This window comes from Gymnodraco acuticeps, unplaced genomic scaffold (genome assembly GCF_902827175.1).
Source record: "Gymnodraco acuticeps unplaced genomic scaffold, fGymAcu1.1, whole genome shotgun sequence".
In the NCBI taxonomy this organism is placed as follows: Eukaryota; Metazoa; Chordata; class Actinopteri; order Perciformes; family Bathydraconidae; genus Gymnodraco; species Gymnodraco acuticeps.
Window position 1 is genome coordinate 713,847 of NW_022992339.1, and position 25,691 is coordinate 739,537.

Sequence of the window (25,691 nt, forward strand, 5' to 3'; positions counted from 1 at the left end):
TTCATTTATATATTTCTACTTAACTACATCATAAAGGGGAACGTTTTTCATCGTCACAACTACACTGTAGCTATGTTCGTATGACAAATAAAAACCTTGAACCTTGACTACACTACATTTCTGACAGCTTTGATGTCTAATTGGGTAGTTTTATGTCTGATAAACTAAATGATGAAGTGTTCCATTAAGGGACAGACGTCAGGGAAACCAGAATCACAGAAGCCGGTAGAAACAAGTAAAACATGGGCATTTAGGTGCAGTCAGTGCCACGGACCTATCATTAAGTTGAGATTCTATGTCTTTCCTGTACTGAAACTTTATCTGCTGCTATATATTAGTTTAAGGTAGCCTGGGATCAGCAGTACAAATTTATTTAAGAAACATTATGAGGGCAATCAAAAGACAAAACACTGTTGTAAAAATATACAAAGATTGTTTGTGAATAATACTACATAAAACACATTAAGAAAATATGTTTTTATCAACATATGGAATATTTGGTCAGATGTTAGCAACATTTAAAATGAACAAAAAGCAGGCTGTGTATTTTATGGTGTTTGCTCATTTGCAGAGCTCAACTTACATTTTTTTTATAACTTTGATCCCAAGAGCAACTAATGATACAAATAATAATGATCCTGATAGTATCAACATGTAATGCTTTCTTGAAGAATCTCCACAGACAACATCGGTGATACTGCTTCCTTCTCTCAGCGTTGCCTGGGTTCCTGAGCACCTGGGAAAAGAGAAATGAAAACAGATTCAGTACTACTTTGTGTTTGAAATGAAACTTGAAAAAGATATACAATACTGTGCAAAAGTTTTAGGCAGGTGTGAAAAAATGCTGTAAATTAAGAATGCTTTCAAAAATATGAATTATAAATGTTTATTGGTTATCAATTTACAAAATGCAAAGTGAGCGAACAAAATAAATCTAAATCAGATCAATATTTGGTTTTACTACCCGTTGCTTTCAAACCAGCATCAAGTCCTACAGGTACTCTTACAAAGTCAGGGATTTTGTAGGATTACAGTCAGGGGTATGATCAACCAATTATACCAAACAGGGGCTAATGGTCATCAGTTTTACATGTAGGTTGAAACCCAGTCACTCACTGAAACAGAAAGAGCTTTGTGTGAGGCTTAAAACTGGGTGAGGAACAGCCAAACTCTGCTACCAAGGTGAGTTTGTGGAAGACAGCCAAAAAGACATCCCTCCGACATGGAAACAAGGCCAAGCCACTCAACTATGCTGGAAAACATAGGAACTGTGATGCAGATCAACGGCAGCTTGTCTACACAAAAGGGCTGGCGAAAATGTATTCTGCAGCAGGACAACGACCCAAAACATACAGCCAATGTCCTTAAGAACTATCTTCAGCATGAAGAAGAACAAAAAGTCCTGGAAGTGGTGGTATGGCCTCCACAGAGCCCTGATCTCAACATCATCGAGTCTGTCTGGGATGACATGATCAGACAGAGGGATTTGAGGAAGCCTATCCACAAAAGATCTACGGTTAGTTCTCAAAGATGTTCGGAACAACCTACCAGCGGAGTTCCTTCAAAAGCTGTTTGCAAATATACCTAGACAAATTAATGTTGTTTTAGGCAGTTGTGAAAGGGTGGTCACACCAAATATTCATTTGATTTAGAATTTGTTCACACCTGCCTAAAACTTTGACACAGTAATGATGTTAAAAGTACAGAGAAGGACACTGATTAAAAACAAATCAATATTAAAATGCAAACATTTGGAAAAGGTCTATTGAGAGTTATGTTTTGTGACCAAATCAAATAAAACTGGAGGATGTTTGAATCTCCTGTGGATGGGAAAGATTGGTCCGTCACACATACAGATAAAGCCACACATCACAACTTTGTGATGGTCATTTCGTGGTGCAGGGCAGGAAGAGCCTAGTTTCAGTAATGCCATAACAAACAAAGCCTTACGCTGTCCAGTCCGTGCAATTCACACCATGCTCTGAAAAGAAGCCAGACGGACAGGGTTCACACTGTGCATCCTCTCTGCTGGTTCCTTAGAGACAGGAGAGATTAGTCACACAGCATGAACATCCAGTAATGATCCATCATCTTCATTTAGTATGTTTACGTTCACACTGCAGGAGATCAGTCCTCACGGTCTAAAAGTTCATTCAGGAAATGAATACAGTACATTTCCAGTCACAATTTTAAGATGAGTAATTTAAAGGTTATCAGGATGGTTACTGAAACGTACGAGGTCATCATATCTGTTACAGAAACCCTCATGTGCTGCAGGACTCATAAAGAAACTAGGAGGGGTTCCTGTTTACTGCCTGTCATGTGAGCTTCTGCACCTCGGGTTATAGTCCAGTAAAAAGTCTGATCAAAAGTTAAAGGGGACCTATCATGCAAAATGTACTTTTAATGTCCTTTATGCATACATATGTGTCCCCGGTGTGTCAGGGAACTCACAAAGTGTCAGAATACAAACCCCTCTCTCTTTCCCTCCGTACCCACATCTATAAAAACGGGGGTACAACGGAGCTGATCCAGATTTGCTGCTGATATGACGTAATATCTGAAATGTGGACCCACGGCCCAATCAGAAACGTTGCCATCAGAAACAATGCCCGACTGTTTTGGACGTAATATGGTCTTTGTTTACATTAGCAAGCATCAGAGAACACAGAGAAAAAGCATTTGAGCTCCATACTGTTTCAGAAATAATGCTTGATGTGGTTTGGAACAGGATATAGCATTTAATAGGGATGGGTACCGAGCCCCGGTATTAAAGGGCCCCGGGGCTGAATTATTAAAGACCGTGGTACCGTTAAGCTCCGACGTTAGCGGTCTTTTTATCGGTACTGGAGACATGCAAACAATATTTGTCATATGTATTATTGCTACAAACATTATATTGCAGTTTTAGTTTCGCCAACTCCGTTTGTAATACGCAAAAAGACAAAAAATGCTTCTATGATTATTTTTAGTATTTTCGATCTCTCTCCCCGCCTGCTTGCAAGGGGGAGGGGCAGTTTACACACACGCAGCTGCTACATGCAACACACACACACACACACACACACACACACACACACACACACACACACACACACACACACACACACACACACACACACACACACACACACACACACACACACACACACACACACACACACACACACACACACACAACACACACACACACACACACACACACACACACACACACACACACACACACACACACACACACACACACACACACACACACACACACACACACACACACACACACACACACACACACACACACACACCGTCTCGATGTGGACAATGCTCGTTGCCAAAAGTGCAATAAGAGTTCAGCATGTAAGGCCGGTAACACGAGCAATTTGTCTAAACATGTATCAAAAGTGCTCCACATTCAGACGGAGGAATGCACCGGGTTCCACTGTCTTTCTAGTAGCTCTGTAGCTCCGTCCACGAGCAACGTTTCCACGTCAGGTGTTATGTATGCTAGCAGCAACACACGGAGTTAACTCCATGATACAAACATGGGTTAATGATTAGAGGAAACTGAGTTATTTATTTTGTTAAAGTTTCAGCTATTCTGTTCACAGTTCTGTCATCACATTATTTAATACCATTTGTTAAAACATTGTTGTTTCTTTTGATGTGAAATATTATTTATTTAATTTAAATAAAAAGCAATGTTAGTTTTGTCCACAATTTGTTTAGTTAGTTTACCTTGTTTTTTTCTCCAAAAGAACCGATAAGAGTACCGTTAAAAGACCGGACCGATAAGCGGTATCCATAAAAGTAGTAGTACCGTTAAAACCTTAACGATACCCATCCCTAGCATTTAATCACGGCAGCATTTAGCTGTATCTGCCGGTAGAATTCTGAGCAGGCATAAGATCCCCCTCTTTTTCAAGCTAAGGACCCAGATCAGCCATTCTCTCACAGGGCTGGAATAGAGGGGTATGAGGGATGTCTAAAATGCATGATCTGTTCGTATTTTGAGCAGAACCCATTATATATTTTTATATACCCCAGACCCATAATATATGCCTAAAAATAGCATAATAGGAGACCTTTAAGATCGACTTTTATTAACCCCCGAGGGGAAATGTAGTTTTGCACTGGTGTTAGTTTACTTTAGAAAAACACACAGACCTATAGGCACTAATGAAGAGGCGGGGGGGAAATGGGGATTCAGGCGATGTTTACAAGAGAACGAAACGGGTTGTATCCGCTACTTTTCTCTCGCGTATAGCCCGTTCGTTCACACGAGGCCGTAACGGAACCACAGAAACGGACCCCGCAAACGATAACGGGTCCCAAGGAGGATAGATCTGCGGACGGAACGCTCTGGGGGGCCAAACGGCTCCGTGTGTACGCCCTATACGATCATTTCCTGATAACGATGAAGCCATACCCCCACCTCTGTAGCATGGTCAGTAGCTACTGCTACTGACCATGCTACAGATGTTAGTGCAACATCTACAGCTCCTCTACCACAACCATCAGCAACAAGTGGACATGGAGAATTACATGAACTACATGTTGCTAAATCCACCGCGGGGCATACACAGAAGGGCAACCATGGCAACCATGCTCGGGGGTCTTCTTCGCTGCTTTTGGTGTATTTTGTGGCGAAAGTACAGCGCCACTTACAGGCCCGGCATATGTACTACAGCGTTTCCAGTGGTCTCGTGTGAACGGACACGTTAAATGAACCGAATGCGAACGGAAGACTTTTTTGATAACGAATTCGGTCCGTTTGCGCTGCCGAGTAAATGGGGTCTCAGTGGCTCGAGGACACCTCTGCAGTGCCCAAGAGGTTGTTGGCCCCTCTCCAGCTACTCTCCAAATACACTCCGTATTTTTGGTCCATGCAGGACTTGAACCGGCAACCCTTTGCCAAGTCCCTACAGACTATGAGGGAAAACCAGGACAAGCCTCAGACCAGGACTTCAGTGTGCATGTAAACTGTCACTGTCAGGAGAGTGTGACCTGTATTTTACTTACCAGGTTCTTTTATCCTCTGACCAGGTACACATTGTGTATGCTTTTGTGCCACACTGCATCCTGTAACATCTAAATGTTTGCAGAAATACCCATCTATAACTTCACAGACTGCGTCAGTTGTTTCTGAACAGACATGCAGGACAAAGAGACCGTGGCCTAAAGAAACAAACAGAAAGAAACGGTAAATGCATGCAAACTTAAATAATGAAAAAGAAAATAGGATTATGTGCTAATATAAATACATACAACCAATACATCTTAAATACTCAGAGAATTGTTGGTGGAATATGATAGATGTCTTGGTTACATATAAAAGCCTGTCAGTTTTCAGTTCAGTCATTTATCACTGAGACAGTTTATGAAAATACAGTGTAATGACGCATTTAATGGACTAATAAAATATTATTTAAATGAAGTCTTAATTCATTATTATGGGTATATATTAAATATAACTTTTAATGTAACACTGTAGAACTCTCTTCACCCTTGCATAACCAATGTAGCAGCTGCTTGTTGACTACATCTAACTTACCCACACCACACCTCCCCCCCTCCTTTCTCCCCTCTCCACATGTGAAGAGACCTGAAGCAGATCTGACCTGCATTGATGTTATGCATTTCCCTCATTTGCTCCGCATAGAGATAAGCATATGCTTACATAAATGTTTATTTGCACATATATTTAGGTTTGGAACACAGTTGGCATCAGTTCTGTTGTGTGATAGTTTCATTCATTCTTCATTCAGACATTAGAGACATACCTGAGTCACAGGAGGTGCATGTGAAACATTTATCCAGTCCGTTGGGATGGTTCATAAAAGTCCCGTTTTTACAGCGGCTGCAGCGTGTGCCTGAGTGTGACGTGCAGTCTCTCTGAACAATGGTTCCTGTTCAACAACCAAACACTCTGTCAGCATCTCAACATCAAGACAAATTACAAAATGAAGATTAGAGTCAGTAACAATATGTGCATCCCGTTTCAGGTCTTTGATGGAGCACTTCAGGGAGCAGAGCCAACTTCAGCTTCGGAAATCCCAGTTAAATTCATCACTTAAAAAGCTCTCACTGACCGGAAATTGGAATACTTTCATAGACAGAGATGTACCTTCGCTGCACATAGGACAACATTGCTCAGCTCTTGTAGAATATTCTTTAGGACGACAGCAGAGCCCTTGTGCCAAGAAGGACACACACCCTGTTGAGAAACAGCAGTTCAGTGTTAAGTAGTAGTCAGCGCTGTACATTCACATAATAGTGATGTGCCAGATAAGACTTCGCAATGTATCCTTTACTTTGAATGTATACCTTCATATTTACAGTCTCTGGTTGATACATGTTAATGCATTTAATCGTTCAAGTTTTGATACTTTTCACGCTTTTCATTTTTATAATACACCAAATAGTTTTATAGTACGCCATTGAATACTTTTTTGGAATCTTTCTTGAAAACTATATTCTACATTTTACAGCAACCACAATCCTTTCATACATCAAGGGTTCCCTGCAGGCTGAACTACATCAATGTTTTGTAGAAAGATGCCTTGAATAATCCTGGTGAATTTCCCTTGTGAAAAATATTGAATATCTGTCCAAGTATGCAATATGGTGTTTCCAAAACCACTTCACGTAATAATGCCAATCTGTTTGTTATACTACAAGACTTCAAAGTGAAGAAATATTTTGGGTAATTTTTTATTGTGTCAACTCTATCAAAATCACATTGTCTCACGTAGGTCAAGCTACAACACTTATTTGTTTAAAATCAATTATTTTAAGGATCCTAATGTTCCTGGTAAAAAGTATATTGACACCATATATAAAAGCATTTATTTTAATTGTGTAGCAGTCAGTTTATCATTTTGGCAGCACTGTTGAGCATTTTGAAAATGTATTTTCATGCCTCTGTGCAAGGCTTAGTCTTTCTATCTGTATAGCCACTGGGGTAACTAAGTTCATAAACTCAACAAGTACTATACTTGGGTACAATTTTGAGATACTTGTACTTTATTTAAGTATTTCAATGTTTCTTTTGCTACTTTCTACTCCAATACAGTTCAGAGGTAAATGGTGTACTTTTCCTCCACTACATGTATTTAATACCTTTAGTTACTTCACAGATGTGGATGAATGATGTGAAATATAATCAAGTGTTGAATCAGACTTTAGTTCCACCTGGAGTAAATCCACCAGCTACCCTGCAGTATACAAAGCCATTCAAACTAGCTGCACCTTTACCAGCTTTGAGAACACTTTCATGATCAATCTTTATAAAACATATCATATATAGTATTCTGAAATGGACCAATCTGCACAACGACTACTTTTACTGTCGCTACTTTAATACTTTTACTTGAGGAACATTTTGAATGCAGTACTTTTACTGTAACAGAGTATTCCTACACTCTGGTGCTTCTAGTAGCTTACAAGACCTGAGTACTTCTACTTTTACTGTCGCTACTTTAACTATATTTTGATGATAATACTTTTGTACTTTTATTTGAGGAACATTTTGATTGCAGGATTGTTCCTACATTCTGGTACTTCTACTTTAACTCAAGTACAAGACCTGGGTACTTCTACTTTTACTCAAGTACAAGATCTATACTTATACCACCTCCGTTTATAGCCTATGAAAAAAACTATTAGAAAACGAAGGCTAAAGCTAACGTTAGCAGATAGTGACAATGTATGCTAGCTAGCTAGCTCAACAATAATATTGCGACAGAAAAACGTTTCAGTGCACATCACGCTCTGACGCTCCGACAGGGAGCTCTGCTCTGAACACCTGAGCGGCCCGTTCTAACAGCTGTTCACCAGCGGTCCAGTCTGTGCCACAGTGACTCCGGACCACACAGTTAATATTAACGAACGCACCGTAAGTAATGTAGCTGCTGAAGATAGACCCTCATCGCGGAGCAGCAGAGCCTTACATCCATGAGCAGAGCCGACAGGCAGGAAGACTCGAGCACACAGCTCGAGCTTCATTGTAATATATATATATAAAAAGAACACCATGCGTGTCACGATGGCACATAGCAGCTTGCGGCCGCAGATTACTCCGGGTCCCAGACCCCCCCATACCCCAAACATATTTTTATTGTAGATCTACATGAATCACACAAACGACCTATTTTGGATTCAAAATGGCGAATTTCGCGGAAAAGTGACAAATTTGCATCCCTGATCAGATGTTTTGATAAAACACTGTCTACATTGCTCTGTTTGGAAAGTGACGTTGTTAGTATTTTTAACGTTTTATGTATGGGTATTTGATCCGTCTAGCTCGAATATGTCAGTATTAAACTAACACAGTTAGCTTTGCCAAGGTACGTCATGAACCCTGTAAGATACTCACCGAGGACAACAAACACTGCGAGCATCGTAACGCATGACTATCTATCTCATAGACATTACGTTTTACCAACAAAAAATACAAATGTAAAAGATGGCGTAGGCTATAGTCCTTGTCAGAGCCGTATAATAGAAGAGTTACGACACGGAAGTCCAAAAACGGTTATCGTCACGTGGTTCATGTAGACGAGGATCGTTCCCCGGAAGTTCATGGCGGGCAATGTGAATGCATTGATAACAGGAGATAGAACTACGATTTTTGGTAATATGTAGTGAATAAAGGTTTTGATTTGCAATATTTATACAACAAATCGATATGTGTATGTAGTTACATCAGTATTTGAAAAACTTAAATGTGCTAATATTTGAGGATTAAGATCAAATAAGAAGTACTTTATTGATACCAATTTGGGAAATGTTTGCTTTGCAGCAGCAAAAGACAAGGCATTGTACATTAGACAGTTAAAAGACTAGAATGAAACAATCGAAAATGTAAACATCTCAAATAGAAATAAAATAGCAGAAAATATACATAGTGTGAACAGCTATCTTACCTGTTAACATATACATGGTTAAAGAGCCTGTTGCTGTTGTTTATTGCTTTGAATTGTTTAAAACAAATATTATCTTCTTAAACTTGAATGGTAGTCAGGAGCATCACTTTCTAATGTTTGATATATTTAGAGGGAGGGAAGGAAGGTTTCAAAATTCAGATTAGATTCATTTCTACAATTTCTTTAATTCATGGTGGTTTCAGTAATCCCCTGGTAATTGAGGACACAAGTAATCTAAATAAGTAATGTAATCTTTATGACTTTCAGAAAGGACAGGAGACCCACAGGTGCCTATCAATGATTGTCAACTGACAGAGTCAAAGGGCTAGCAGCAGCATGATGATGATGTTAAATGTGTTGTTTTAGGAACATCCATTGTAAATAAATGGAATTCAATAAACATTGAATAGCATATCATGCCATTTGTCTGTGCCTTTTCCTCTGTGTTGTCCTGGCATATAGTCTCCTCCATGGTTTGCTGTGCTGCCGGGGGATGCTCCACGCGCTCAGAGAAAGGAGTACACATGTAAGGTTTCCTCACTGACACAGAGAGGAGGAAAGAATGCCTGGCTCAAGTCAGCAGGAGCAATTTAACCATCACAAAAGACAACAACAGCAACAACATATGTGAGGTAATCATATTTTTCACAAAACGAAGACCACACCATCGGGAAGCTTAACGTCTGTTTAATCAAAAATAAAGAACAGGGAGAGGCTTGCAAAGCTCTGAGAGCTGAGACTCAGGGTCAGGGTCTCAGTGCAGGTCTTCAGGCTCCATTGAATCCCCCTGGGGTTCTTGTGCTGAGAGAAGGAGACAGGAGAAAGGGTTAGATACATCTAGCAACCTATAGGATGGGAAATTGCTGACCTATTTTAAACGTACCTTGTACCTTTTTCACTCTCACTTAAGTCCCTCTCCCTTTGCCATCAATCCAACATCAGCTGAGCTGCAACATAATACAGACAGGTAATAATCAAAAGAATCACAAGGACATAATATGGCTCTGCTGAAAACACTCACCAATCAGTTACGTTTTAGTTTACTGTTTAGAAGTCTCAAATATGCACTCTAAATCCAAATAAATAGCGATGTATCACAAAAATAGCTTTCTTCCTTATTATTGTGTAACGTTAACTATATTATACTAGCTTGAACTCCAAGATGGATATCCTCATTTCACCAGCAGTGTGAGAAAAAGTTTTTAGAGAGTACTTGTCCATGGACAAGTGAGTTTGGCAATTTACTTGTCCGAATACATTTTTCACTTGTCCAGAATGGACAAAAATTGGGGCCACTGGAATCTTCTTCTTCGTCATCGTATTTTACATTTTCCCACGGTTTTTACGACACCGCTAACGTAAGTGAGCGGTAAGATTTTACTGCATCACACATAGGGTTGGGTATCGTTTGGATTTGAACGATTCTGGTTCTGCTTTTCGATTCCGGTTATTTTCGGTTCTCAATTCCGGTTCTTTGAGAGGGTAAAAATAAGTCAAACTGGGAGAAAAATATATTTATGAAAAGATTAAGTCAAATCTGTATTCCTATTTACAAATCACTTCATACTGTTGAATTTCTTACGGTTATTGAATACAATTATATAAAAATAATCTCTGCATTGTTTAGTTAGTTCTGGTTAGGGTTGGGAACCGAAACTCGGTTCCAGATGAGAACCGATAAGAAAATGCCGGGTACCGGGTACCCATACAAAATACACAATTTCGGTTCTGCTTAACGGTTCCTAAACGCGGTAGACCCTGTATTCCAGCGGGTCCGTCTGCACCGCGGTGCTGCGGTGACCCGGTGGAATACAGGGCGGACCTGGAGAATCACAGAACGGCCGGTCGTCAGCGGGCCGTTGACGGCCGGCTCGGTACGCTGACGGCCGGCACCGCCCTTCATTTTTTTAAACGGCATCATATAAATTGCGCTGACAGGCGACAGAGGTCCACAGTTGCCCCGCAGCGATGCTCCCCCGCCCTCCCGTAGACATTTCACGAGCTCAGTCACTTCATAACACCAAAGATAGGTCGCGGTAAACACTCTGAAGTGAGGCTCCACTACACTAAAAAAGAAAAAGAAAAGGCAAAGTGTAATGCCTGTTATTAGCTTGCCACAGGCATAGCTCAGTTAAAATAAAGCACAGCTATTGTGCAATACATTTGTATTGCATGTATATTTTTTAGTAACAATTTCAGTTAAAGCTTTTAAGAATAAATATATTTTTGTTATCTAAACGTTTGACCTCTTTATTTTACAATTTTGGAATCGAAACGGGGAATCGATAAGAACCGGAATCGATAAGCAGAACCGGAATCGAAATCGGAATCGATACATTTCAAACGATACCCATCCCTAGTTCTGGTGCAGTTTGAGAATGTACAATTGGCCCAGTCTCCTCTGATGTTACACTGCAACCTGCCTGTGAGATAGAGTCCAACCACACATGTCCAACACATAGGACATAACCTAATAATAATAATAATAATGACACATTAGATGTATAGCCTATAGGCCTAGCGCTTTTCTACAACTCAAATACGCTTACACATGTTCTGCAATACACATGCTGCAGCTGCCCAGCTGCTCACTGTTTGTAAAAGTAAATAAATAGTATTTTCATTTCAATAATGTACCTTCTATACCCTGCTTCATAAACAATACTGACATCCAGTGGCGTGCACAGACATTTATAGGGGCAGGTGCTCAAGAGAAAAAAAAGGGGCACCTTCTGAGTCGTTGTGGCGGTCGCGCCGAAATTGTGCGCAAAAATTTGCGGATTTTGTTACGTTTCTTTTTGGTTTTTGGTTACTTTATTTCGGGGTTAGGGTTATGTTATTTAATTCTTATTTTTGCCTGATTTTACTGATTTATTATCAACATTTTTATTATTTTAACATTTATTTTTATTATTCTAAATGACTTAGGGGGGTCCAATCTGAAGCTAGGGGGGGATGATGTATATATTAGAAGCTTTTAATCCAGAATTGATCGATGTTACCATGAGCCACATACAGTACACTGTAATTTTGTTTTTAAACTGTAAAAAACGAACTTTCAAAAGGGCCCATTGCTGTCCAGAGGGCAAAACGGGCAGGTGCTCAAGCACTACCTAGATTAGAGTCTATGTGTGCACGTCTCTGCTGACATCCCTGTGCTCCTCTGAGTCTGGGGGTCCGGGGATGTGAGGACAGCGCGAGGACACAGACAGGGAGGTTGCTTTACTTCATAAAAGGAAATGGTGGTCAATATTAACAACATAGGAGTTAAAACGCTTAATAACCTTCATTATGCGTTAGAGAAAGAACATAAGAAAGTTTGACAAAGATGAGGCTGTTAATCGGGCAGCGGATCCGCTGTGTGTAGAAAGAGAGAGAGACGCTGAGCTGCAGCTGAGCTGATACGGAGCATAGATAGAGCTGCAGTCCGCGGGGCTCGGCCTCGCCTCCTGTCCTCACAACTCTTATTAATCCCGGTACCGGACAATTGATATTTGTTCCTAATCGGAACCGAGTTTTGCTTCCCAACCCTGCCACTGTGCTACACTTCCCACCCGCCCCGCCCCGTCTAACTGTACAGAAAGCGGCGAGATGCATTTCCTTAGGAATCGACAAGCAGAATCTAAACGAACAATGGCGGACACGTACAATTTGCGATTGAGTTCTGCCTTTTGTAAACTGAATGTATCAATAATTTGTCAATAAATCAGGCCGAAAAACGTCACTTGTCCGCCGGACAAGTCAATTGAAAGATCTACTTGTCCGATATTGTAAATAACACGTCCCGGACGGTGGGACGTGTACTTTTTCGCACACTGTCAGGTCACCACCTCCACCCACTACAATCACACGCCCCAATGTTATATTTAACAAATATGTAACTCCCTCCACCCCGGATAAAAGCACGTTAAGAAGCCCCTTTTCTCTAATTCCACAACGTTGGAGGAAATAACATTAGGAGAACGGATTAATAGGCTGTTCGTGGTTAACGTGTGTTGCTAACTTTATCCGGCATGCTAGCCTATTATCTGTTATCTGTAAACGTTAAATATACTGATTGAAGGGATAATCCACTAACATCCTTTAATACACATGTGTAGTTAATTTGATTAAGATGTTCTGATAATATCCGCAATATAAATCTTTAAACGTCTTCTTACCTTCAAAAGTCCATCACGAACGGTCTATTATGCTGCAACCATAGACTGCTAGCCGCAGATCCTCTCAATCGTTCCCCGGAAGTTAGCTGAGCGATTGAGAGCATAGATAAATATATAAACACTAGATGACTCACCCGCGCTGCTGGCCAATGGAGACCGACGTTGCCACTTGGCCGCCATCTTGCTACAGGGAGTTCTCTCATTCATAACATTATGGTTGACTATTTAAATAACCATAGCTTGCTCAATTTTCAACCAATTTTCAAACGGTTTGGTTTTTTATAAACATCAAAGATGTAGTTATGATACTACATACTTATAATCATGGACTTCTATATGAAAATAATATCAGATAAAGCAATAGCTATACACAAACACACACACAAGGTATTATATTTGCCGGTGTATATATTTCCATTTATTTTATTATATTGTTAATATTTAAAATAAATTATAAAATTGAAATACATTTATATTTGATATATAAAAATCGGTCTCATGTTACCACTCTGTAAGCCAAGAGTTGTTAATTTAGCAATGCCTTAGCTTTAAGAACAGGGACATAACTAATGACAATAGCATATGTTGGTATATTATTTAGATATTCACACCTTTATCAGAAGAACCAAACCAACATAAAATGTGCTCACAGACAGGCCAGTTCTGTCTAATTTATCACAATTATTTTTGACATGAGATCTTCATATTACTATACTAGTTTTGTATTTAGTTTCTAGATTTGTAAACAAATCCAGAACCTTTGAAATATGTTATTGAAAAAAGACCAAGAATAATATAAACTGTACCATGTGTCCTTTTGTGTCCTTCTGTAGTCCATTTGTGGTTTGTCTTGTCTCACCCCGGCTGATATATCACAAAATCCACTGTTTAAATTGTTTTGGCCTCCCAAAATAAATGCATTATTATTAAGAAGAACAACTTGGTGTGGTGTGGAGGGGATGTAGGAAGCAGGAGCAGGTGGGGAGAGATGGGGCTTCAAGGTTATTTGTTTTAAATGTGTCTTGGAGATAAGGACCAGCTGCACACAATAAAATACAGTATAACACAAAACCAATAACACACGGTGACACATGGCACACCAACAATCAATCATCGTCCAGCCTCAGCTTTGATATTCTTTCACAACCATGTTATGGGTTTATTAGACTGAGCAAACATAAACATATGTGGGGAACATAGTGCTGCGTCTCATGGAACATGAAGATTTAATAAATACATAGTAGGTGGCGATATATGCTCCTAGTGGTAGCGATTCGCCATTAAACAAAGAAGAAGAAGAAACATCAGGGGGAAAGAGAGGGAGACACACAAGCACCCACTACGGCACGTAACACATGTTGTTGCGTTCCCTCTTGGCGAGGGGTACAAAGGGAAACGACACGACCAGAGTAGAATTGGTATGTGTTACCAGCGGTTTATTTGTAACTGCAAGTAAGTAAAATGATATGCACAAAACAGCTTGGCCCAACAACGGGTCAAACTGTTACTGTCCTGTCACAGGAAACAAAACCGTCCCTTCTTAGGGCGAGTTCCCACTGCCTCCTCCTCTCTTCGGTTTTGGGAAACCTTAAAAACATGAGAAAGGTAGCCAGATATATAAATTATTGTCAACATTTTCCTCCCTTCTTTCCTTTAACATTAAGGGTAAGGACAAAAATACACACCGAAATTATCATATTTTTGGTATGTATGCATGTATGTATAGCCTACTTTAAGAATAAGACAACCACACTAAGAGTAATAAAAAAGGTGTCCAAAAGAAACATTAAATAATTGTGTAAAGAAATGGTAACAACATATTCTAAAGAGGCTGGGTCAACAACAATCTTGCAATACTATTATCTCACATAGCCCCACTGATCCTGTGTAGCAGGACTTGTAATGTACATACATCCACTAAGTAATTAACGATTATCCTAATTATAGTCATAATATTGTCATATCTTACACGTGAAAGGTGATCCCACGGGTTCTTGTTTGCAGACTGCGGTGATTAGAGCAGCCGTAGGCTGCACAAAAGTCCGGCATAGTCAGGTACTTCTGTAAACACAAAGCCAGCAAATTCCTGTATCATAATGCAAGATGTTTTTAACAAGCCCAACCACTTGGAGGAAATCATGTGTAACTTAAGTTATGTTGAAAAGAAAGAGCAGTTCTGCCTCTCCCACTGGTGTAAAGTTGCTGGGTCAACTTTGTAATACTAGGTCTCACTCACAGCCTCTTGTTATTAGCCAGCTAATAAATACAACCACATACACAAAGAAAAGCTGCAATTTCAACATGTCCAAGCATCCTGTATCATAGCCATGCTAATAATGTTTAGAATAAACCAAACCGTTTGTAAATCAGTCAAGATTTCAGCGAGTTAAGAGTATTTTTGTGCAGATCACTCACCTTACAACAGCTACCATGACGCGAATCAGAGTAACTGTTGACTGTAGCAAGATGGCGGCCGGTCAGCTACGCTGGAAAATCTCCCATGAGCCATCTAGTGTTTATATATATCTATGATTGAGAGGCTCCACGATCCGCCATTGCTGTAAAAAACTGGTCTGTTGGAGTGAACGGAGATGTCGTAACTCTTCTATTATATGGCTCTGGTCCTTGTCACATGGTTATGGCTAGAAAGGAAAGGATCAAAGGATCCGTCTTGTGTACAACTCTCGCGAGAGTTTGTAAGTCACGTGGCTGAATGTTTACGTTGTCGCAGTAAAAGTCCCAAGATAGCTCCTGGTGCAATAAAATGTTCCCTTTCAGTGTTTTACTATTATGTCTGATGTTTCTCTATTAATATTGCTGCTGCATTCATGTGTATGTTGCATGTTACTGCTCTGTAGGTGTGTTTCCGAGCCGCTCCGATTACAACGAGAGTTACAACGAGAACGTGACGTCATATTTGCACAAGACGGATCCTTTCTAGCCGGTTATGGCTAGAAAGGATCCGTCTTGTGTAAATATGACTTTTAGTGTGACAACGTTGACTTGCCTGTGAATAAAAAATAAACCATAGTGTTGGTGATCTACAGTGTTGTCATTCTTCTTTGAACAGCAAGACCGCTAACACCCTATTTCAACAATCACACTCCCTGTAATTGACATAATTAATAGATAGTTTAGCTTCTCACCATCATTGGCTGTGGCCCACTGATGTTAACGATCGTAACTGAAAGGCTGCCTGCCAAACGTAAACATTCAGCCACGTGACTTGCAAACTCTCGCGACAGTTTTACACAAGACGGATCCTTTCTAGTCATAACCGTGCAGGGTTGCGTTCCGATAATCCAAAAATCAGCTCCTAAATTATAACCCTATCTCCTATTCCTTGACCTCTGAGTGAAACGTCACGGGGTTAAGGGATAGTGGATAGGAGAATTCAAAAGGACTTAGGAGAAGAGACAGCGGTACTTTAGAGCAGTGGTTCTCAAAGTGGGGTCCGCGACCCCCCGGGGGTCCGTGGCACTCTGCCAGGGGGTCCGTGAAAAGTTTTCAGATTCATTAGTTGTTTTTTTTTGTTTTTTTTTTGTGACGCAACACTTTTGGAGAGAGAGGACGCTGGCGTTGTCTGTTCGCCGCTTCTCTGTCCGAAAATGTATCTGCCGAATTTTGGACCAACGTTTCTACCTCAGTTTCCATACGTTCAGTGGCTTGCACACGCTGTTCTGGACACTTTTGTAACACCCGATCGCAACTTTTTACGGATGCTCCGCTTCCGACCTGTCCACCCTGCTACACCTGCTAATGTTGCTCCTGCTTCAGGGCTAACGCTATCGCTAACGTTAGTGGCTCCATCTGACGACAAGCCCGATTCTCCGTCTCATTTTCCCGTTTTGAGTCCCGATCCTGCTTCACTGTATCACCTGCTTAGCTGCTGTTTGATTTTGTTCTGCCACAAAAGATACAACAACGGTCCTCTCCACCAGCCAGTCTGACGGCGATCAGAAGCTAGCCTAGTTCTACCTGCTCAGGCTAGCCTGCTCTGGCCACCACCGGTGCTCCTCTGCGGCAAACGTCTTCAACTTCCACCATCTCTCCTCAGTGCTGTCCGTCCTTGAGTCACTTCCTGGACAGGCTGTCTGCTGTCCTGGTTCATCTGTACTCTTGGCTGATAGCGCATTCTCCCGGCCGATCCGCGACCACAGCTAACGCTGTGCTAACGTTAGCATCATACCATCGTGATGCTTCGTTACTCCGCCTCGCAACTTTTTAGGATCAACCACTTCACTACACCCCTCTATGTCTGTCAGTCATTGAATACCTCGGGCTGTTACGAGTTGGCAGACCCAGGTATGTCCAAAGAGGTTCCAAACGTGGGTTTGTTTACACCGGCTCAGCTGACACTATCCCAACTGTGTGGTCCCGGCGCCCCGTCACCGCCCACTTACGTCATCACAACAAACCACACGTGTGCAGATTTAACCTGAAGCCCTTGGCCTGTGTTGATGGCATCACTGTTTTACCAGCCATTGCAACATATAACAACTCCCACACATTCATGTTGTTAAATACCCGCTCCCTTAACAACAAAGCATCACTTATTAATGAAATCATCATTGATAGGAAATTGGATTTTCTCTGCCTCACTGAGACATGGCAAAACCAACAAGACTTCCTCACACTCAACCTAGCCACCCCCCCAGGTTATGCTTATCTCCAACAGCCCCGCTCCATTGGTCGTGGTGGTGGGCTGGCAGTCATCCACAGAGCAGATATCCCTGTCAAACAGCTGCTTGTGACGAATAAAATCTCACTTGAGTGCATTGCCTTCTCAGTGGCTGCCCCCTCAAAGCAGCAGGTCGTCCTCATTTACCGCCCCCCCAAACCTTCCACGTCATTCATGTCTGAGTTGTCTGAGCTTCTCACCTCAATCTGCTCCATGTCCCCATCCACACTACTGCTAGGTGATTTTAACATCCACGTGGACTCCAGAACCTGCACCTTTGCCGCTGAGTTTCTGTCACTATTGGAGTGCTTTAACATCACGCAGCATGTCCAAGGTCCCACCCACACTAAGGGCCACACCTTGCGTGTCTTCACTTGCAGAGAGAAGCAATCAGCTTCATGGACTGCCTTGCATCACTCCAATAGTGTGCAGAGCTGGCTGCCATTACAAGTAGTGGTTTGGGATTGTAGCAATGCAGTTGCAGTTGTTTTGCAATTTACTTGATATATGTTGCAATGCAGGCATGTGTTCAATTGTTTATAGCCTGCATTTATTTTGTGATTTGACTTTTATAAATCATTTAACTAAGAGTGAAACACTTGATGTGTTATCTTTATGTGTGTGTGTGTATATTCTGAAATGCACTTCAAATGATCACTTTTCTCTTGATTTCCCTTTGATATTTTCTTTAGGTACAGTGTTACTTGCAGCTAATTGATTGATTGTGTTATGGGTATTCTGTGTTGAGATGGTGCAAATATTTTTAATACATATCTAATATATTTCTAATACATTTCTCTTGTGTTGTTCTTTCACATAACTAAGACTATAGAAGTGTAAAAAATAGGCTACGTCAGATTATTCCAAGGGACATACAAGTCAAGTCAATTTTTATTTATATAGCCCAAAATCACAAATCAGAATGAGGGGGTCCTTGGTGTATTCTCTATCTTGTAAGGGGTCCTTGGCTGAAAAACAATTGAGAACCTCTGCTTTAGAGAATCCGAATGCACTTTCACTATCCGACGTGTTTATGATGCTCCAGTGGACGTCATGAATGTGCGTCTGCTGCTGTGGGGAAACTATGGAAACTACAGTTGTCTATACAGCGGACTACAACATGGATGTTTAATAAGAACGAGGGACTACTGTAAACTCATCTAGAGACTCTGCACCGTGCTCTGATGCTGTTGCTTTGCTTTATGAACGTGGACAACAGAGAAACATATTCTTCATGACCAAAGTTGGAATTGAAATAAAAAAGGAAAGTGAAACTTATGCTCGTCACCCTCTCCCTCCGGTCCACATTAATACAAATGATCCCAATACGTACGATTGTATGAACTATTAAAAGATCTTAAAATCAATACAAATGTATTTATTATAAACGTTAGTCCTTAACATCTATCACTGTGTATATCACCATTCAAACATCTTTTAAAAGTTGAACAAACCCCACACAGCTCAGTAATGACTGTGAGATGTTGACTTTATTTGATCATTTCAGTAAAAACTAACGTTCATATTTCTCTTTTTGATTATAATACTGATGAACGTTCAGAACAAAGCACTTTGACAACTTACCACATACGTTTTAAAATGCTTAATAAGCACCGTAACGTTAATGATATAATTTCTCGGTCATAATCGGTTGTTTCCGTGAACGGCCAACTGTTGAGTGACGGAAAATTCTGCGGCTGCAATGCATTGTGGGGCAGCACTTTCTCCTCTCCTTTCGGTGAGGGAGGTCCAGTGGTTCCTAAGCTAAAGGAGGTTATAATGGAAGTTTGAAACCTCCTTTCCTTTCATTTAGAGAATTGGAACAGCACTTAACATGGCTGCCACTGAGGGACTTCCGGGTCATTTCACTCGGTTAGGAAGGTTCCTAAGCTAAATAGACTATTGGAACGCAACCACGGAAACAACCGATTATGACGGAGAAATTATATCATGAAAGTTACGGTGCTTATTAAGCATTTTAAAACGTATGTGGTAAGTTGCCAAAGTGCTTTGTTTTGAACGTTCATCAGTATTATAATCAAAAAGAGAAATATGAACGTTAGTTTTTACTGAAATTATCAAATAAAGTCAGCATTTCACAGTCTTTACTGAGCTGTGTGGAGTTTGTTCAACTTTTAAAAGATGTTTGAATGGTGATATACACAGTGATAGATGTTAAGGACTAACGGTTATAATAAATACATTTGTATTTATTTGAAGATCTTTTCATACAATCATACGTATAGAGAACCTCAGTGACACGTCTTAAAACCCGGATGTAAACTCCTTCCGGTTCCTTCGTCAAAAACGCAATGCAATTTCTCCATAAGATTTTGGAAAATAGCTCAAAATAAGGTCTGTGGTTGACACACATTTAAGAGACGGATCACGTTTTGTTCAGCCGGATAATATCCACATGTCTATCCTACTTTTATAATTTTCTAAGCATAAATCTAGTCGCAAGAAGCAAAATGCTAACGTTATGCTATAAAGGAACTACAGCAGGGTCGCTGCTTCAACGTCACGCCAATTTAAGATCCATATTCAAACTAGGGGTCGACCGATTATCGGGGCCGATATTCTGCATTTGACCGATTATCGGTATCGGCCTTTTTTTTAATAAAATTGCCGATAAAACTTTGGCTCTGATGCGGCCGAAACTCTCTGTACACGAGCAATGTCCCGCCCACAGCGCTATCTGATAGGCTATTACTGAAGTGTCAATCAACACTGAAGATTTTCCGGGCGGGAGCCAGCCAGAGAGGCGGGACCTTCTCAGATTACAGGCAGGTGCGAAGAACGCAGACACAGACAGAGGCAAGCAGCAGCGCTGAGCGGCAGAGCCATACATGTGTTTCGAAGGTAAATCAGTTGAAAGCCGAAGTTCAATAAACATCCCAGTCCCCTCAGCTGAAGTTGCAAAAACACCACGATCTATTGATCCAATTCTATCAGTTTCCCAGTTACACAGGGACGCGGGAAGTCAGTCAGAGTTGGGGGTGCGTGCAGCGTCTCGCAGCGGTCCCGGCCCGTCTACACTACAGGCGTCAAAAAATGCTTTCAACGCTTCGCCCATTCATTTGAATGGGGTGACGTAGGATATTTTCAAACTTCGCCGAACTGCATTGTGGGTAGCATGGCAAGGTGTTGCAAGCATCGCGAGCGTCTATCGGCCTCAAAAGTTGAACAATGTTCAACTTTTGAGGCTCGATGCTTTCGAAGCTGGCGTCAGCCAATCAAATCCCGTTTATGCAAATCCCGCCAGTACAAGCGCTAGCCAATCAAACCGCGTGCAAGCTGGGAGAGCCAGACCGCAGTTCATTTCCTCATGTTCCAAACGAGAAATTACGGTAGCAAATCACCCGGTTCTTTCCGACCAGAACTATTTACCGGGATACAAACCGGAGGAACCAGGCATGGAGGGAGGTGGCAGAGACAGTGGGTGAAACTGGTAGGTTTTCGCCTGTTTGGGGAGTTTATATCCAGTTTACTTCGTTTTAACATTGCTATTGCTTTGTATGTCGGGGGCGGGTGATTCATGTGATTGGTTGTTGGTCGCGTTGCTCGCAAAAAATCGCCAAGCTTCAGACACGCCCAGCTTCAAGCTTTTTTGACGCCTGTAGTGTAGACTACAGGCGTACGTACTGTGGTGCGGAGGGGAGGGGCTGCGAGTGGAGCCTCGCAGTTTTTCAGGTTAATATGTGAAGCTCATTAGCTAGCCAACATGTATTTAGCAAATGTTTAGCAAAATATTAGAAGTGAGGCTACTAGACTAACGTTAGGTCTACTGCAATAGCCTCACTTTTAATAGTTTGCAAAACATTAGCTAGCACTAGTGTTTTGCAGTTGCTAGCAGCTTATTGGGATTTCATGCTAGATAGACAGATATAATAAATTAAGCATTATTGTTAAGCACGTCAGCCTGCAGCCCCACTTCCTGTCTCTCTCTAACTCATTGCAGATGACTGCACTAAAGAAAAGGGCACAGAGAGGAAACCAGTTGTAAGATGTTTAAAAGTTAATTAAACATAATATATGCTTACATGCATTTCAAAGAAGTTGTGTTGAGTTGTGTTGGAGTTGTTATTCTACATTTTGACACCAAGATTTTCTGATTTTACTGCAAATGTATATCGGTTCCAAATATCGGTTATCGGTCTCCTTGATTACTAATAATCGGTATCGGTATCGGCTTTGAAAAAGCCATATCTAATTCAAACATACATATTGTAAATGGTACAAGTTGAAGTGTTTGTTTGAACAGTTTGCAGGAGGCAGGTACTGGCTTTCAAGCAGAACAGGGCAAACAAACTAGCGGGAGTGTTTTACATGTTCGGTGTAATGACGTAAAACGGCCTGGACAACTTCTGTAGTCCTATTCAGCCACTTGTTAACAACCATCGTTTTTCAGAAACGTAAACTCTTCAAAAATCACCAGCGGGGTCACTGCTGATGTATTTAATGTCGTAGAACAAAACGTGATCTGTCTCTTCAATTTGTGTCAAACACAGACCTTATTTGGAGCTATTTTCCAAAATCCTATGGAGAAATTGCATTGCTTTTTATCGAAGGAACCGGACGTGGTAAAAATGCTAACTTACTTTCGAGTTTTTGGAGGCGTCACTGCGGTTCTCTATTGGGATCATTTGTATTAATGTGGACCGGAGGGAGAGGGTGACGAGCATTAGTTTCACTTTCTTTTTTTATTTGAATTCCAACTTTGGTCATGAAGAATATGTTTCTCTGTTGTCCACGTTCATAAAGCATACAGCAACAGCATCAGAGCACGGTGCAGAGTCTCTAGATGAGTTTACAGTAGTCCCTCGTTCTTATTGAACATCCATGTTGTAGTCCGCTATAGAAAACTGTAGTTTCCATAGTTTCCCCACAGCAGCAGACGCACATTCATGACGTCCGCTGGCGCATCATAAACACGTCGGATAGTGAAAGTGCAGTCGATTCTCTAAAGTACCGCAGTCTCTTCTCCTAAGTCCTTTTGAATTCTCCTATCCACTATCCCTTAACCCCGTGACGTTTCACTCAGAGGTCAAGGAATAGGAGATAGGGTTAGAATTTAGGAGCTGATTTTTGGATTATCGGAACGCAACCCGTGAACGGCATAAACCGCCAACTGTTGAGTGACGGCAAATGCTGCGGCTAAAAGGCATTGTGGGGCAGCATTTTCTCCTCTCCTTTCGTCAAGGGAGGTCCAGTGGTTCCAAAGCTAAAGGAGGTTATAAAGGAAGTTTGAAACCTACTTTCCTATCATCTAGAGAATTGGAACGGCACTTATCATGGCTGCCACTGACGTACTTCCGGGTCATTTCACTTGGTTAGGAAGGTTCCTAAGCTAAATGGACTATTGGAACGTAACCCCTGTGTCCTGAGCATGGATGTATAACACCGGAACTGTCCTGAGAGTGCAGGCCTGCAGGCAGACCCCTCTCAAACATTCAGCCACGTGACTTGCAAACTCTCGCGAGTTTTACACAAGACGGATCCTTTCTAGCCATAACCTTTCTAGCCATAACCTCGTCACATGTTCTTCTTCTTCTTCTCTCGGTTTTTGGCGGATTGCAAACCACTTTAAAGGTGCATACCGCCACCTACTGTACATGAGTGTGAATCATCATATCATTCCATCTCTTAACTCATGGACTTATGATCTAATAAAAAAAATCTTCCCCTCATCCAAATAGCCCCATCATCTGCGTATAGAGCCGATTGGATGCATGTGTCTAAGCATGTAAATATATCATTTAGTGGGAATGCTGTTAACAGCATGCTGTTAACAGCATTCCCACTATCTGTTATTCTACGCACGAAAAGTTTATTATTCCGCCGACTTATTTTGGCGAACATCAAAACGTTCAGCTCGGTCGGGAATCGATGGCTATTACTTTTCTCATTCATAACTTTCATAATTCCAGAGATACATCCCATAATACATCACATGTTTAACCATTGAAGTCAATGGAGAAAATCTTCAGACTTCAACAAATCTTCATGCGACTTCAACTGCTAACTGTTCATTCATACTTTCACTCAGAAACCTCATTCCAACTTTCAAATGTTACACATCTTTCTGACATTATTCTTGTAAAACAACTTTTAAATCTGATTCTTACTTTTAGAGATATTAAATATTGTCCAGACCTTGTTAAAGAGGTTTTCTTCAGATTTTAACATTACCTAGAGTGTGTGATGTCACAGCTAGAGGGTAGAAAATCTTGAAATTTGCCTTCATATATTTTTTTTAAACTGCCATAATTCCCAAACCCTACATTCCTGAGACATCATTTATCATGACAAACGTAGGAAAACATCTCGGAGCTTGAAAAATGACAAATAATGATGCAAAAATAATTAAACAAAATGCATCTTGAGGGCATGAAGTGACAAAAACGTTCAACATGCCTCCATCAAAGCCCATTGTAATTTCAGGCAGATATTTCCTCACAGCAGCAGCCGCACACCTTTAGTTAAACTGCCAAAAAGACCACATCATTAACCCGAAAGTACACAAAAATTACACTTCAGATACTCAACTTCCTTGACATGCTTCACGTTTTGAAATTTCACAGCTGTTACGGTTCTTCCACAAAACGTTCACATGTAAGAGGTTCATCTCTCATTCAGAACAATGCAAACCTGTGATCTCTACAGAGCTCGTTAGCTCAAATAGAAACACCTGTGTCATGGAACACGATGATGTCATCACTCCAACTGACATGCTCAGAGCAGCAGACTTCAGATAGCAGTGTGCTAACAGTCCAGCTGTGAAGACATCTACGGGACACTTTTGAGATTTCTTCAAATGCCGTTGCCATGGCAACACAACGCTCGCCATGAAACACGGTTTTCTCATAGCTTCAGTGAAACAGCTCCAAACGCCCCAAAACTTCACAGGTTTGGTAACGATGCTATGGAAGCCCATTTCCGCCACTTGAAAAAAATAAAATCCCCATGAAAAGTCATAATTATGAGATAAAAAAGTCGAAATTATGAGATAAAAAGTCATAATAATGAGATAAAAAAAGTCGAAATTATGAGATAAAAAGTCATAATAATGAGATAAAAAGTCATAATTATGAGATAAGAAAGTCGAAATAATGAGATAAAAAGTCATAATTATGAGATAAGAAGTGCGCATGCGCTGCAGTGGCGCTGTCTTCAAAGGTCCCTTCATCACCTTGCTGCTCTCCACCATGCAAACGGCATCTAGTCCTAAATAAGGTGACTTTTGTAAATGTTAGATGTTATATAGCCTATATTGCAGCTAAACTACAACAATGCAGTTCATAGCTTTGACATTACCTGTTATGAACTATAATATATAGGCCTATGCCTATAGTTTTGTGGTAACGTTCACGCCACTAATGACAATAGTGTAGGCATACTGCTGCTGCTAGCCTAACTAACCCGTAAATGTTATCTCAGCTACGGTACATACACCACTAATTATAGTAGCCTACAGTACATGTAACGCAGTGGTTAAAAAGTCATGCGTTAATTGTACATTGCACTGTCGTTCTTTATCGCTTTTCAGTTTGCTATTCTGGGGGAAATGCTAATGCCATAGCGATTATTCAGTAACATCACCAAACCGAAGTGGTACAGTCAGATAGCATGGATAGCATTCATTATGCATGTGTTGAACTTTCCTGTCGGCTCCCAGACCGTAGTCGAGGAAACAGGGGATTACTCTGTGGTCTCCCAGGGCCGAAGCAACAAGCTTCAGGTTCAATAATATCGAAATGACTGGAGAGAGGCCGTTGCATTTGTTTAGTTCTTCTTGTTACACAAAATACTTCACAGACCTATATTTTCTGCTGCTTCGTTTTACTTCCAGAAACATAAAAACGCTCGCTCACTCTCGCACCATACACACACACACACACACACACACACACACACACACACACA

General features: G+C 41.0%; 1 protein-coding gene and 2 long non-coding RNA genes across 6 annotated transcripts; all 3 read right to left on the minus strand.

Annotated features, from left to right (window-relative positions):
- Positions 1 to 357: 357 nt before the first annotated feature.
- Positions 358 to 8,575, minus strand: LOC117541504 (tumor necrosis factor receptor superfamily member 14-like). 4 transcript variants are annotated; one of them, XM_034208686.1, is made up of 6 exons: positions 8,375 to 8,575; positions 6,125 to 6,214; positions 5,781 to 5,906; positions 5,020 to 5,175; positions 1,951 to 2,035; positions 358 to 736 (listed from the first exon to the last, which is right to left on the minus strand). In XM_034208686.1, exons 1-6 carry the CDS (start codon positions 8,397 to 8,399, stop codon positions 580 to 582), a joined length of 639 nt encoding a protein of 212 aa, XP_034064577.1. In that variant the 5' UTR covers positions 8,400 to 8,575; the 3' UTR covers positions 358 to 579. The 4 variants fall into 4 exon arrangements, with proteins under 4 accessions (XP_034064577.1, XP_034064578.1, XP_034064580.1 ...); XM_034208687.1 differs by lacking the exon at positions 5,020 to 5,175; XM_034208689.1 differs by lacking the exon at positions 1,951 to 2,035.
- A 1,020-nt stretch (positions 8,576 to 9,595) lies between these two features.
- LOC117541506 lies at positions 9,596 to 10,205 on the minus strand. Its single transcript, XR_004568319.1, has 2 exons — positions 9,815 to 10,205; positions 9,596 to 9,725 (listed from the first exon to the last, which is right to left on the minus strand). It is a non-coding gene; the product is annotated as an uncharacterized LOC117541506 (long non-coding RNA).
- Positions 10,206 to 14,217: 4,012 nt separating this feature from the next.
- Positions 14,218 to 15,132, minus strand: LOC117541499. Its single transcript, XR_004568318.1, has 2 exons — positions 15,054 to 15,132; positions 14,218 to 14,671 (listed from the first exon to the last, which is right to left on the minus strand). It is a non-coding gene; the product is annotated as an uncharacterized LOC117541499 (long non-coding RNA).
- Positions 15,133 to 25,691: the final 10,559 nt, after the last annotated feature.

Coding starts and splice junctions, on each gene's coding strand:
- LOC117541504 (XM_034208686.1), bottom strand. CDS start 8,399: ATGCTCGCAGTGTTTGTTGTCCTCG. Junction 6,215..8,374: donor CGCAGTGTTTGTTGTCCTCG/GTGAGTATCTTA, acceptor GTTTCTCAACAG/GGTGTGTGTCCTTCTTGGCA. Junction 737..1,950: donor AATTGCACGGACTGGACAGC/GTAAGGCTTTGT, acceptor CTCTTTTCCCAG/GTGCTCAGGAACCCAGGCAA.